General features: G+C 42.4%; 1 protein-coding gene across 5 annotated transcripts in view; it reads right to left on the bottom strand.

Moving 5' to 3' along the window:
• Positions 1-430: 430 nt before the first annotated feature.
• Positions 431-15,339, bottom strand: part of ZNF608 (zinc finger protein 608) — a 153,330-nt gene continuing 138,421 nt past the window's right edge. For 4 of the 5 annotated variants that reach the window (XM_045837981.1, XM_045837984.1, XM_045837980.1 and 1 more), the window contains 7 exons: positions 11,157-11,244; positions 8,167-10,621; positions 5,838-6,255; positions 5,107-5,279; positions 3,898-4,051; positions 1,972-2,053; positions 431-1,401 (listed from right to left, as the gene is read on the bottom strand). In XM_045837981.1, coding sequence (XP_045693937.1) covers positions 1,395-1,401; positions 1,972-2,053; positions 3,898-4,051; positions 5,107-5,279; positions 5,838-6,255; positions 8,167-10,621; positions 11,157-11,244 — 3,377 coding nt within the window. In that variant the 3' untranslated portion in view covers positions 431-1,394. Of the gene's footprint in view, positions 1,402-1,967; positions 2,054-3,897; positions 4,052-5,106; positions 5,280-5,837; positions 6,256-8,166; positions 10,622-11,156; positions 11,245-15,339 lie in introns of those variants that run through there. The other variant, XM_045837982.1, reaches the window with a different exon arrangement.

Below are 15,339 nucleotides of genomic sequence, written 5' to 3' on the forward strand. Positions count from 1 at the left end.
TAGAAGGAAAGGAGGGAGGAAGAAAACAAGTGAGGAATCAGTTAATTCTGTACATTTTGCATAAAATACTCTAGTAAAACAATTTAATGACATGTCAAATAAATGGCTAGCTGACACTTTTTACACATCTTATCTACTGCCCATATGGCACAAGACTTACACCTGTGGAATGTCATTCCATACCAAAGAAACCTGTATCTACCTATTTCAGGTAACATTATATTCCATGTTTGAGTAAATGCTCAGCAAATATGCATATGTCTGCTTAATTAAATATACTATTTGGTTGTCATACCTGTGTACCATATAAGAAAAGTTATCTGTGTACTGTATCTTATGCACTGAAAATGCATAATATTAGGAAATCCTTCTTGGAAGATTAGAATCGCTATCAGCCAGCTGGCAATAACATGAGACAGACAAGAAGCCATTATAAAAAAAACTTTTTAATTCTGATTGCCAAATTATTTAAGGCAGGTATAAAAAAGGAAAGCATTCAATATACATTTTACATAAAATAAACTAGATTACAGCATAAAACAAGTAACCAGGCAATGGCATTAAAGTCTCTCTCTTCTAAAACTGGATAATTGTAAACATTAAAAAAAAAAAAAGGACTGCAGGACTATTCAAGTAATAGAACAATCACAGATGTCTCTGGTATGCAGGCTATTGGGTTATTTGCCATTCAAGATTATCAAAAAATGACACCTCATTATTCACAGATGCTCACTATTTCCCCATTTTAATCTTTACATTATGTACAACACAGTTTTTTTGTGGTACTGGCAACCCCATGCCTTCCAAAAGTATTTTTCCACAATACACAAGTACAAACAGTGACTACAGAAACATTTTTACACTGATGCGTCTTTAACAGGAGCCACCAAATAGACATCTAAATTGTACCAAGTGTCATCATCACAGTTAGCCTTTCTGAGGGGCTTACGGGAAATATATGAAGGATATGCAAGGTTCAGGCACACTGATACATAACATTATTTATTTACAATTTAAAAGGAAAAGGAAAAGAAAGTAAGCAGCCTTTTGCGGCTAACACTTTTCAACATGACAAATACATTTTTTATTTCCTTTACTGAGTGGTTTGCAACTTGGCAGCAGACCCTGTGTGTGCGAGCCTGGTTACTGATACAAAAAGTAAAGAATATATATATGTATATATACATATATGTATACGTATATATATATATAAAACAGAAGTTTAATTACAGCAACATTTGTTACTCTGTGATAAAATCTGTAATTTACAAAAATGAAATGACTGGTTTTTGCCTGCCATTAAGGCATTTCAAATTAACACCATGGAACTGATGTCTGTATAAAGCGCTTCCTCATGTGATCCAGTCACATGACAACGTACATTTCCAATCTTGTTATTCTCTGCAAAAGAAAAGACAACCTTAGCATAGGGTTCCATCCACATTTGACACTGCAAATCTGAAAACCATAAGACCAATAGACTTATTTTAGTTTTACTCAATTCATGTAATTGAATTCCACAAGAAAGTGAATGAACACAAGGGTAACGATACACATTGTGAAAATATATTATTTTCCTTTTCAAAATACTTGAGGGATAATTAAAATGAAGAACCAATATTACCTTTAGCATTATGAAAATAAACTTCCCTATTTGCAAGTTTACTTTTAAACATAATAACACAAAGGGAGCCTTAGTGAATTATTTTAACAGAGCTATGAGAATAACCTAAGAAACTTTCCAACTGTTTAAAAATCTTATCAATTAAATACTAATCTACAGTACAGCTACAGAATGCGGTTTATGGAATAGAAGTCGCATGTAAAGCATAGTGTAGAATAAAAGTGTATTCATAACACTAATATAAAATGCTAAGGTTTTGGTCTAAAATGCCTGTACTTGCCTCCTCCCACCCACTTTGAGATGTCTCTATCTAAAAAAAACTGATTCAAAATGTAAAGAATGTTTACCTTCTTTGTGCAGGAAACATTCCTGATGCAGATGCCTGGGCAGCCACCTGCTGAGAGGCAACGAGGGCAGCAGAGGTCAAGCCTAATGGGGAAAAAAAAGCAGGGTTTCTGTGACACTCGGGAAGATAAGAGTAGAGACAGGCCCAGTGGTGAAGGGCTGCGGACCTGATAGTGATATGTCCTTTCCTGAACACACACAGAATATTTCATGCAGCAAGGGCAGAGTACAAACCCCTTGGCCCAACCAATATCTATCCCTGTATCAAATACTCTGTGGTCTTCTTAACAGCTATTCAAAGAGAATACAGCATTCCATCTGTCTAGCTCTGCATGGTGCTAAATGGTTTCCATGCATTCCTGAATAGGAAGCTCAGGAGAAATAATAGGTACCAGGTAACAACATGAATCAAAAGTCACAGTGAATTATAGAAGCAACATGCTATTTGCTTAGAATACAATACTTTGGTAATAACTTTGATCACTTTAACACTTTCCCCAGGGATGGAACACAATGCCAAACTCAGAAATAGCCTTAACTTTTACCGTGCAAGAGAAAGGTAACAGTCAGAGAATGTGGCAGCTCCAAATGTTATGAGGTTGCCAATAGAAAATTCTTTTTAATTCTATGGAAAACAGTTCTGGAAAAAATAGAGGAAACGAACCTAGGAAAGATCATTCTCTCCCACTATGTCCTTTATGTTCTCTCTTTAACACCCTAGTTGACACCAAGTAAGGTGAGTTGAATAAATGAAAATGACCTTTTCCCATCTGGATAGCATTTCCCACTTCTGCAAGCACCTTCGAACATATCAGCTTGTATTCATGCAAGCGGAGTAAGAGGAAACTCGGCAAGCACTATGGACTGAACTGTGTCCTTCCAATATTCCTGGTTGGAAGCCATAACCCCCAATGTGACTGTATTTGGAGACAGAACTAATATGGAAGTAATTAAGATTAAATGAGGTCATAAAGGTGGGTCCCTGATCCAACAGAGTTTGTGTCCTTATAAGAGGAGACATCAGAGAGTAACTGCCCCCTCCTCGCTCGGCCCAGATGTAGAGAAGAGGTCAGATGAGCGCACAGGACGGTGGCTGCTGCCTACAAGCCAGGAAGAGCTTCCACCAGAAACCGACCCTGCTGGCACCCTGACCGAGACTCCCAGCCTCCAGAACGATGAGAAGGTACATTCCCGTTGTTTATAGCTATAGAGACTGTGGTACTTCATTATGACAGCCTGAGCTAAGACAGCAAGATCCCAGCATGTGATCCCTTGGTAGAGGTGGTACTATGGCCCACCTGCGGTGAGGTGACAGTGTTATGACAGAATGGTACATGGTCAACTGAAACACCATGAACTGAAGGCCCCTGCATGTCAATTGTACTGAGTTTTAAAAGATGTTCCTCCATCTTTCGTGAAAGAGTCAAAGCAGCAAAGGGCTGTGAAGAGTCCCTGAATGGGGTTATAAAAAGTGTTGAGCCTGATCACAGTTTCTTCTGTTACCTCCATAGGAAAAGAGCAACTTAAAAGGCCTACAGAAATTCAGGACAAGGCGTTTCACCAAGGCCTCCCACCCAGCCTCCCTCCTCCTCACAATTTCCCTCAAGCAGTTATCTGATCTTCTGATTGTTACAGTTAGTGCCCCAGACACCAGCAGCCACCCTCAGTCTGTGAGATAACAGTAAGCCGCTGATAACATCAACAAGTGACAATTATTAAGTGGTAGCAATTTTGTGTCTCAATAGAATACAAAGATGTGGGATAGCCTTAGTTTTGCCACTAGGAAATACTAGGAAGTACGAGTTAAAAGTCCTGCCCAGGGCTAATGTTAACTAAAGCTCAGTTATCTTTTAAGACATGAAAGGCAATTTGGGCAACTGTTTTCCAAAGCAGAATGAAGAAAGTCACCAAAACGATAGACTGCTGACCTTGGAAAGGGTCATATTGACCAGGGATTAGTGGGTAACCCATGCCAACATGGGTGTGGTGATGCGTGTGCAGGTGCCGCTGGCCGAACGGGGAGTGGCGATCCCTCTCCCTTTCTGCTTCCCGTTCCCGCTCAGCCGTAGCCTTTTCCACCGGCTGGAATAGAAAAGAGTGATTTCCCCATTAATTCTCTGAAAAAAAGTAGTAAGAGTACCACCTTTGCCCCTTCTGCAATGTGTGTTAATGATTAAAAAGCAAACACTGATGCTTCAAATTATTTGGCAGTTGAAGATCAACTCAAAAAATGCTTCAGTTTCCGCTGGAATTAAGTCAACACTAAACTGGTCGACGCAAAAGCAGCATCAGTATTTTCCTCAAGTGACTGAAAAGGACTTCTCTCTCTATTCACTCATAATTGTAGGGTTAGAACCCACCCCAACTTCTCCCCAGAAACAACCTTAAAATATGGATCAAGGAAGAGAAGTAGTTGTAGAAATTTCTTCAAGTCTTCTGATTACTCTTCTATTTCACGCACATTTTGGGAGGAGAATCTATCCCATAACTTAAACCATCTTTGTCTGTTTTGTTTCATTGAAAACATATACCATTCTTATCACAGACCCTATATTTTATTTTAGTCCAAACTTCTCTTTTTTTGCCAAGAACCACAGCCTTTCTTTTGTCTTTCTTCACAACAGTCCTTCTGGGGGCCGGGGATGAGAGGGGGGCAGTGGCGTCGCTAGAGCATGTTTCACAAAGACACACATTTGCGTTACTTAGCGGAGTTACAGGGACAGGATGGAGAGTCAAGGCTGAAAGAGGGCAGATGCAGCCACCACTCCTTAGCCACGTCACTCACTCTGCCATGCCAGTGCATCAAAATGTCTTACATCACAAATATTTTGCACCAAAAGCTGCTTCCTATTAATTTAAATATCCACCTAAGTAAGCATCCTCCTGGGAAGGCAAGATACAGATTTTGCAACAGAAAAAAACCTTGTGATACTACACATGCTTTAATAATTTTATTTCCTCACGTGTGAAACCATCTTACTTGTGAACATTCTACTCTTTATGTATTAGGATAAACCAGCATCCAGAAACCACAGCTGGGTTCCAAAACCATTTATATTTTAAAACTGTTCTCTAGTGTGTCCCCCAGCACCCCCCCCAAACATAGTACTTTTAAATGACAACAAAAGGAGGCTTACAGCAGGAGACTTGCTGCGATATTGGTTGGCATGCTGCTGGAGCAAATCCAGTGCTTTAGATTCAGTGGTGGTTTTCGTGTTGATGCTAGGGCTGGTATTGACTTTCTCTGCCTCTTCTCTCCCTGACATCTTCCCATAAACAGGATAATGAAATCCTGGAGAGAGATAGGCCCCTGCAGATAAACAACAAATGCCACATCAAGTTATGAGCTACGTCTTCAAAAAAAAAATCACTTGTATTACAGGAATTTGGGATAAGAATCATAGATCTTAACAGAGGGGATCACATTAAGAATGGGCTACATCATCGTTAATCTAGGTTCCCCAATTTCTTCCCCCAGTTAATTCATTCTGATAAAGGGAGGTTATAAACAGAGTTGAGCTTATAGCCATTTCATACATTTATGTGCCTGCTTAAGTTAAAGGAATAGTAACTATAATGATTACGACAGTAAGTACTTAGAATGTTTTCACAGGCAATAAAGTATCCGTCAGTCTAACAGTACAGCAGCCTATCAGAGATCATGGAGACACCAGCTGAGGACTCTTGACATTTCATCTTAAAGAACTCTTACATTAAATCAGTTTCGTTTTAGGGACTTTAAGCAGCATAAAAACAAGCAAAACAAATGGCACTCTTGAAGTGTGTAATCATGTATTCTGAGTTTTTAATAGCTAAGATTCGAACACAGCCTCTTCCCTCCAATACAGTTAGAACCCACAACACGTACCAGGGTAACTGTGCATTAGGACTGGAGAAACAGCCCGGTAGGCAGGGTGGCTGGGGTCATACATCTGTGGGTAAGGATAAGCATGCAAGTACTGAATGTAGGACTGATGCTGACTCATGGGTGAGGACACAGCCACCCTTGTTCCCCGAGAGTCCTTCCAGTTCACGGGAGTCTTTCGATCATCATTTTTCAGCTTGCTCTCTTCCATGGATTGAGAGTCAGGACGCTTGGCCTCTTTGGGCTCCTCTTTAATGCTGGTTAATGATACAGGAAGGCCAGGCACACCACTCTCTTTATTGGGAGTTTTCCTGGGACTATCCTCTTTTAATTTCTTTTCTCTGTCAAGGTCTTCTGACTTTTGCTGATCCAGGTATTTGGGCTGGTAAACGTAATGATGCCATGTCCTTGAATCTGGGTCCTGTTTTTTTTTAGAAAAATACTTGTTTTAAAATTTTGATTTTTAAGAAAAACCCATCAATCACTATGACAGCACTACTACTATTACTCTCATACTAAGTTAACATCTATCCACATGCTAGCACTGCACAGCGCTTTACCTCCCACACGGAACACTGCATTTTGCCGTGTACAATGTGCACCCACGTATTGGGCCCAAACTTTCAGGAAAAAGTCTTGTTTTAATATTTCAATTCAATTTTGTATTTCTTAACATTTAGATATTTGTTTTTGTATTATAAAGGAATTTTAGCATTTATTTTTGAACATATTATGGTACAAGAAATTTTATGTAACAATAATGACAAAGCACAAGAACAGATACAAGGTATATCAGGTACTACCCACCCTTGTATACTGCACATCCTTATTTTTCCCTCAAAAATTTGGGCAAAAAAGTACGCATTATACACAGCAAAATACAGCAATAGATAGGCATTATTATCAATCACTTTTACATAAGGCAAAACCAAATCTTTTAAAGTTCCAAATAACCCCATGGTCATACTGCTGCCCATGTGTGGGGGTGGGCTTCACACTTAGGTCCGTGGGCCTAATTCAGAGGTGGGCCCTTAATGTCACTTCTCCACATTATGTAACATCCTCAGATGTATTTAATCTGACTCTCATTTCCCTTTTAGTAACTCACACAGGTAAAAAGAGTTTTGAAAACTACAACTCAGGTTAGTAATAGTAAATTTAAGAAATTACTACAGCAATTAATATCACTTAGGGGGAAAAGTCTTGGTTTTCTAATACATTTTCTTGGTTTCATCTGTAGCTGAGGCTCAGTGTATCCGCTCATGTCTCATTGCATGCTAATATCTTAATCAAAACAAAGTTTCAAATTAATAGCACACCTTATGCCTTTTCTATTAGAAAACAAAGCGATCTATAAACCCCCTTCTCAAAATTGTGCAGTTCTAACACAGCCCCGTGAAGCCACAGCCTGAGTCAGGCCACAAGAAGGCCCTTTGTGACCCCCATCCCATTCATGATCTGAACCCCTGGGCATTTAGATCCTAAGTCAACATTTAAAATTGGGCCTAAGGTCTGAGTTTTGGCCAGAAATGACACGAAAAAAAGGATTTTGTTGCTCTGCTTCACCGAGGACATCTAAGCATGGGAGTGGGGTGGGGGCACTGGGAAATTCCAGAATTGACGCTCACAGGACCGCAGTGAGTCAGGACGCTGGAACTGTGACAGAAAGCGCTAGCACATGTGTGATTTCACGGGGACTGAGTTCCAGGTGTGTGCACGTGTAAGCTCAGGTTGGCGGGGCTCTGGGATGACTGCTCGAGGCCCATCTACCCAGCATTGAGCTCTGCTTGGGGCACTTTACACAGCTGTAAAACTGAAATCCAGGCATCTCAGACGTCATGGGAAAGACATCTGGATCCCAAATTTTACTGCGAAGTTCAGTGGGAAATGTGAATGTAGGAACCCAGTTTTAATATTCCTAAAAAATGCCTGTAGAAATTTGTAAATGTAGAACAAATATTTTAGACATCAACTCAGACTCTCAGCGTTATTTAAGTCAGAAGGAAACTCTGGGGCCATCTTGCAGGACTCCCTTACTCTGGACTCAATAACAAATCGAGGGCCCATGTCAGATTCAGTTAGTGAACAGCATCATCACCGAACACAAAAAGCACCTGTCCACAGTTCTTTTTAGGAAACTGTGAGTAATGTACATTTCAGAGGTACACAGTAACTCCTGAGACAGTCTTTTAAAATATTTTTCAAGAGAAGAGGAATAAACCCTAATGAACCCTTGTCTTATTTCCTGTGAAGACGTGCTAACCGCCAAGCCCAGACATGTACAAGTCTCAGACGGCTCTCTCCCTGTGGGGGCCATGCTCCACAATCTTACTTGTTTAAATCTCGAGGTTGGGTCTACACCTGTCTGCTTCATAGAGTCCATGACAGATTTCATTTCTACAGCCTCCTTAATAAGCTGGTGGTTTTCCATCTGCTTAGCTTTGAAGCTGTCGGCCTGAAGCTGCTGCTGGTGATTGGAGAGAAGCTGCGATTTACCTGTCTCCTCAGTTTTACTAGGCACTGAGGGCCCTAGTTTAGAATGGTTTTTGCTAGGCTCTGGAGTAGAGGGAGCTTTTGAGATTGTGGCCGATGGCATGTTTTTCTGTTTACTGTCCTCCTTGCCCAGCTCTTTCAAGGGCAGCTCATTTTTCCTTTCACAGTCTCCTCTCCCAGTTTGGGCCATTTTCTGCTCTGCCAGCCTCTGGTCCTCATAGTATTTCTCATACTGCTGTCTGTAGGCAGGGCTGGTGGCCATCAGAGACTTCTGGTCCATATAGAGTCCGTAGGCATACTGGCCATAATAAAGTGACTGAGCCAGAGCAGGGTGTCTCTGTGTGATCACCGACTGGTGCTGAGGCTGTAGGGATGCCGAAGTATGGTCCACCCTCTTGGCATCCAACTGCTCTGTCTTGTCTTTCTTTTCTGCATCTTCTTCGGACTCCTTCTTGATTTTCATGCTCTGTGTGCTCCCGCCATTCCCAGCTGCAGGGACACCGACCTGCCCAGGGTGCAAGTAACTTGGAGAATAATAAGGATCGTAGCCATGGTAATAGGGAGAGTGGGACTCTTTCATTTGAGATGATTGTGCTGTAGCTGCAGAATGCCCTTTCACAACACCATCCTTACTAGAAATGATATCTGATGGGGAACTGGCTTTTGACCTCATGCCTTCTGACCTGCTGTCAGAACCACCATCGTCGGCAGCATCGGATATGTCCGAATAGGCGGGACTGCTCGTCTTGGCTGCAGAACTTTCGGACCCATTTTGTGTCAGCACATGCAGTGGGGCCATCGGCACCTGCCCATTCACCAAAGTGTTGCACTCCATTCTCGAGGCGCTCCCTATGGAAGGGCTGGGAGCGTTGTCTGTGAACGTGTAAACCTTATCAGCCTCAGCTTTGATACTGGCCATTCGGCTCTCTTGAGACTCCGACAGTCCATTAGCCAGCCCTTCATTCTTGTTGAGATGGTCCTTTAAAAAATGCCCAGATAAATCTTTCCCAGCTCCCTTGGCGTCCTCTAGTTTACCCAGCTTTGCATCCATTTTGGGGCTTCCTGTCTCTTTCCCTTCTTTGTCCTTGAGCTTTCGCTTTTCTTTTTTCTTTTTGTCTTTTAGGGACACAAGAGCTGGGTTCACGGTGATGGGCTCCCCCATAATTGTGGGCTTTGGTTGAATGGGTTTTAACGGAGGACTCTTTGGTGTGGCCTGAACGACAGTCGTGGTGAGGGAGGGCAGTCCGGGTATTGTCCCCGTGGTGGTGCTTGTAAAGGCCGCAGTGGGAATAGCAATTAGTTGTGGGGGAGTGGGGGCCGGGGCTGGGGCAATGGGCCGTGCAGTCTTCAGTTTGGAGAGGTTTTTGTCCATTTTGCAATTGTTGGCTTTTTTGCCCTTTTCTTTATCTCCCAAATTTTTCTTGTCGATTAATCCTTCTGCTTCCAGTTTGGGCATTTCAGCAGCCAAACTTCCGTCTGCTGCTGAGCAACTGTCTAATGTGGCCGTCATGTTGGAGATGACTGGGAGGTTGTTCAATTCATTGTTAAGGCCCTTCTTTTTGCCAGAATTCTTCCCAGCTTTAGATCCAATAACAGAACCTGGGCCATTGCTCATCAGCTCCCTCTTCCCCTTGGGGGTCCCAGGGGCGTTCCCCGAGCCAGGGGAAGCTGGTGCCTTCACCTGGTCATAAGCTGCTACGCTTGTGCTTTGCTCACCACACTCCAGTGCCACGTTACTCAGGGCCTCCTCGCAGTCTGAGATCTTGTCCTCACTGTCAGGTTCAAACTCCAGCTTGTTTTCCGGGTCTAAATGTGCGTGAGCCTGGTGGTATCTCAGGCCATTAATGTGCTTGTACTTTTTGTTGCAGTTTGGGTGGGGACAATCGATTAACACTGGAGAGGAGCAGCCTTGGTCCAAAAAAGTAGTATCTGGTTTCCCTTGAGGGGTGGTGGGAGTACTTCTAGAATTTGTGCGGACACGCTTCCCAGGCTTATTATCCTCAGAGCTGGAGTTCAGGTCTAGCTCCATTGGAGGCTTGTTTTTCCTTTTGTTGGTGGAGGAGGGGCTGGCTTTGATGTCCTCAGTGGCACAATTTGGGGGCGTCCTTCGCCCACTGGCATTGAGGCTGCCCCGCCTCCCTTTCCCATTGGCCCCTCCTCTGTTCTTGTTCTGCAACCCTCTGGACTCAGTGAAGCTGGCCTCTGAGCCTGGGGCAGCTGCAGCAGACCTGGCTCTCTTCCCTCGGCCCCGGCCCCCTCTCATCTCCAGGTCGCTTGTCGGTGACTCACAGAACCTAGGGAAGCAAGAAACAGACATCAAAATGAGCAGCCCCCAAAAGAGCCATGTGAAAACACAAGGCACACAATGCCACAAAGAGCAGTCACCACCCCAACAGCTTGAGTGCTGGGCCCAGATAAGGAAAAGACACCCTATTCTTCCACTGACAATTTCAACACCTGCAAAAGAACAGGCTACCAAAGGCTTATAGTCTTCCTCAGAAAAACCAAAGAAAAACAGCTCAAGGTAGCCAGGTTCAAATCTAGTTCAAATTCCCATTTTGAGAAAGGAAGAAAACAAAGAAGAGAGAAGGGGGCAGGGAGCAACGATCTCCTGACAGAAAAGAAATCCAGCATCTGCATTTTACTGTGTTCAATCCTGAATTGCTCATTTCCCTTATGCTTGGTTTCAATTACAGGCAGACTTTTATGTATTATTCATCTCTCTATATAGTTTCCTTGCAAAGAGAGGGTAGAGGAGAGGGGAAGGAGAGGGGGAGGAGAGGAAGGAGGAGGAAAAACAGAGCCTGAAATAAAAGGCCTTGTGCATACCTGGGAGGGGCCCAGTCGTGCTTGGTGCAGTCCAGGAGGGTCCCTACGTAAGTTTTGTTCCTCCACGTGACATTGACCACTAGGACACCTGCAGGTGTGGGGAATCAAAGAGGAGCATCGTTAGCACCCATTACTCTTTTTCCAGTTTGCTATTTATTAATTATTATTATTATTATTATTTTACCAGCAAAGTTTTATTCTCATTTGCTTTCAAAAGCTGTGGTTTGCATTCTTCCTCTTTCTGGTTTCAGTGACCTCAAATGAAAACCCACAGGAAACGTGTGTGAGTACTCATGTGCACACAGTACAAAGGGGTAAAGCTGTGTGTGAGAGTGTAATCAAGATGCTGCTGACAGGAGGAAATGGTTTTTGCCATGTCCTGCTGTAAAATAGCAACACTCACCTCTTAATTTTTCTATTATTACACATAATTGCTTTCGCTTGGCGAGCAGCCAACAAAAACTAAATGCCAGTTACCGGTGCTTAAACCAGAAGGTGACTGAAAGGAATTGGTTTTGTTTCTAATTCAACAGTATAAAATAATGGTGATTTTTACTTAGAAAAAATGATGTTGGTGCACAAATATACATATAGAGTAGGGAAGCGAGGGCTTGGAGTCCAGGCAGTAGACAATTAGCTATGATTTCTCGTTTCTAATCCTTCCCTCTCTGGCTTTGTGAGACAAGAATCAGCCTTGGTACAGTATCTGGTTTGCTGTTTGGTTTTGCTTCATTTTAACGACTCCTAAAATAGCCCTCTTAAGAAAATGAATGTGCACAATAGGTTCGCTCTGGAGGTTATCTTTAGAATCAACTTTAGTAAGCATTTGCCATAGAAGATTAGAAAAAAAAACCTCAAACCAGCACACTTGTTTCCTGAAAGCCATTCTGCTTTTCCTTACTGCTTTGCAGACAGACAATTTAATTTAGCACTGCATCTGTGAATTACGAAACTTAAGTGCACTTAGTATACCAAATGTCACAGGGAAATAAAATATAACATCCTCTTTATTTCACTAGAGGACAAGAGCCATATTTTTAAAAATCACTCCTTTAAAGCATATTTTTACAATGACCTAGATTTTGAGGCATACATAAAATATTAAAGAAATGCAATAGTTAAGTGAACCTTTGTTTTCTTTTCTGCACCTATCCCCTCTCCTCCCATTCTTTCTTGGAAACACCAAGAGACAGCATCTCAAAGTCTATTTCCAGCTGGTTTCCTCACTTGCTCACTGCCATTTTGAGTCTTCCAGAAAACCCATATTGGATTCCTTTATGGTGAGGGACACCTCACAAGGTAAGACTCATTTCCTTGAGAGCATTTTAAGAGCAGGTAAAATGTTTGAAGGGTTGGGACTTAAGTGGGGGAAAGGATTTCTTTCAGAGGTCTCAAAAAGAGATTTAAAAATTGTTTCCCATATGGTCTATGTTGCTATTACTTAGGTGACAGCTGAATTTACTCACTAGTAATAGTGTAGCAGGAGAGGGAAAAGCTAGCACAAGCAAAGCAAGCATTTCCTGATAGCTGGTAATTTCATTCTAATTCTCTCAGAAAATTTAAAAAAACCCACTGAGTATAAAAATTCACATTGGGATGAAAATCAATGGTAATTAGGCATTTGGTCAAAATTTGCACATGACAACAATTGGAGGAAAGGATTCTTTATGAGCACATCCCTTCAGGAAAAGGGAGGGGTTGGGAGAGGAGACGAAGGGGAAGACAAAGCTGGTTTTCTCATCATCTGCTCTCTGGGGCACTGTGTGTGGTGTCAAAGACCTTTGCAGCTGCTTAAAATTCTTTAGCATGTCAGCTATATTTACAGTGCAGGAATATATCTGTATTGCCAGAAGGTTACTGCATTTCAGCTTTTGATGCAATAGGCTGAATCACTGCGTTCCAGAGTCCCTGATGTAGCACAAATGTATAATTAAAATTGCTTGAAAGGAAACATGAAAGAAACAACAAACCCTCCATTCTTGCAGTAATAAAATTAAAAACAGGAAAAGTCTGCACAGACACTTAACATTTGTCTGCAGTGAAAGGCTTTTGTTATTGCTTTTCCCCTAAGGGTTTCGCGGTTCCAGCAAACGTTGGCCACCGATTGGCCAGCGCCTGCTGGGAATGCTCGAGTCTGATTGGCTGGGCCCAGGGCTCCTTTAGGGAGCTGCAAGGCAGCGGCAGGGGATAAAGGAGATTGGCGAAGGGAGGAGGCTGCGGCCAGCAGTGGCGGGCTGGCCGGCCAGGCGGGGACCTGCGTGCCAAGTGGGCTTCCCAGAGCTGGCTGCCCACACGGCCACGCTGGGTACATCACCGCGGCCTGGCCTGTGTGATGAAAGCTACGTCTTTGTGATTGTGCTAACTTACCACTACGACCCACACTGCGCAGTTCCATGCAGCCCACCAGCCCGCTCCAAACCCGCAGAATCCAATTCCTGGTCTCCTAAATGGACAAAGGGAAACTGGGGGCCAGGGAGAAGGCAGGGACCCCAAACATGCGAATCTTTGGTTATCACAGGCTTCTATTTAAAGCTGTCACAAAGACTTAACTCTAGTTACAACTTCCACTATAAAACCGTAAAACTATTCACATCGCCTGACACTATTTCTAGAAGCCACACAAAGCAGACCTCCAAGTACAAGCAATATTAGTAGTAGTAGTAGTACTTGACAGAAAAATCCTTAAAGTCCTTTTTCAATTTCAAAGGGCCTCAATAGGTCAAGCTTTGTTTTTCTAGAAGTTCCCTGTATTTAAAATGCTCAAGGTAAATGCTCTACTCCTGGGGGGATTCTGAACTGTCTCTTCTCCATGGTGCAGGGCTAAATATGTGTGTTTGTGTCTATTTTTCTTTAGATGTACAAGCCACATCACAATGCCACAGAGTATTTACATCCACCTAGAATTCACATGAGACCATACACACGCCCATGTTCATACAGCCAAATCTGCTGCTCCAGGTTGAAATGCAGGCTTCCTAAATGCTTCTCATAATCTACACAGTGTATCGTTTCTTTGTAAGGAAGTCTATGCGTTGTTTAGACAACATCCTACTGTGAGAGGCCAAGTATAAAGGTGGTGTTTCAGCTCTAAAAGATGTACATGGTTTATTATTTTGCTGAACATCTTGAACACTTTGTAACCTATGGTCAGAGAAAACAAACTCTACTTTTTTTAAAGGCATAAGTGCCCCAAGTGAAAATCAGTCCTTTAAAAGTACAAATGTGAATTTTGTAAACCTGGGCATAGTTATATTTCTGCCTTAATTTTTATGTACATTGGAAATGTGTACATTTATTCCAAAGGATTTAATATTTCTTTTAATGCACACTTATTCTTTCAAATATCCATCCTATGAGCCAGCTAGCCGCTGGGGACAACCTACACAAGTCCTTATCATCTTCATGTTCTCAAGTGCCCCAACAGTTTATTATCCTCCCTTTCCACTCATGGACTGGGCATGGTCTTTTCCAAATTCTAATAATGCCTGCCTTGTAACATTTTATATCTGAAAAATATGTGATGATTACTACCAATAAGGAAAGGATATAGCTAAAGAGAACAATGGATGGTTTGTGAGTGTGCTCAACAAATACGATTTTCTTCTTTGTATTAAGGCTTTGTCTTAGATACTGCTATAGACTCTCAGCTGCTGCCCCCATAAAGTGTATTACTGATAGGACACTTAATAAGAATGTGGTCTGTTTTCTATAACCCAAGCCCCTTCCCTCTACAAGGCAAAAGAGCCCAGAGCTCTCATAAGGATTCCATAGTCACAGTGTTCTGTTATTTCCTCTTGTCAATACTTAGAAGTTAAGTGGTCCCAGAGAGATGGCCCATTACGCATTTATTATGCATCTACAGGGTATATGGTAGATACTTATTTGGTGCTGTGGAATCAAATTATGTTCTGGCTGGAACTCCATCCAAATTCTGTACTTCAAGAGTCTGCAAACTTGTAACAACCAACACAGGAATACCCTGTCATCCAGAAGTGGAAGGATAGTTTGCATATTACCCATACTTAGGGAGTAGACTCCTTAATCCATCACAGCAAACTAGATCCTGGATGTGATTTTCACAGTGCCTGCCCTGCCCACAGTCCACACTCAGACAGCAATCTCAGGGGAGCAGGCTCCTAGACCAGTAATCCTAACCCTCACCTGCCTGCTCTGGTGGTGGGTA

This window comes from Phyllostomus hastatus, unplaced genomic scaffold, assembly GCF_019186645.2.
Source record: "Phyllostomus hastatus isolate PE091 unplaced genomic scaffold, TTU_PhHast_1.1 phas_contig_254, whole genome shotgun sequence".
In the NCBI taxonomy this organism is placed as follows: Eukaryota; Metazoa; Chordata; class Mammalia; order Chiroptera; family Phyllostomidae; genus Phyllostomus; species Phyllostomus hastatus.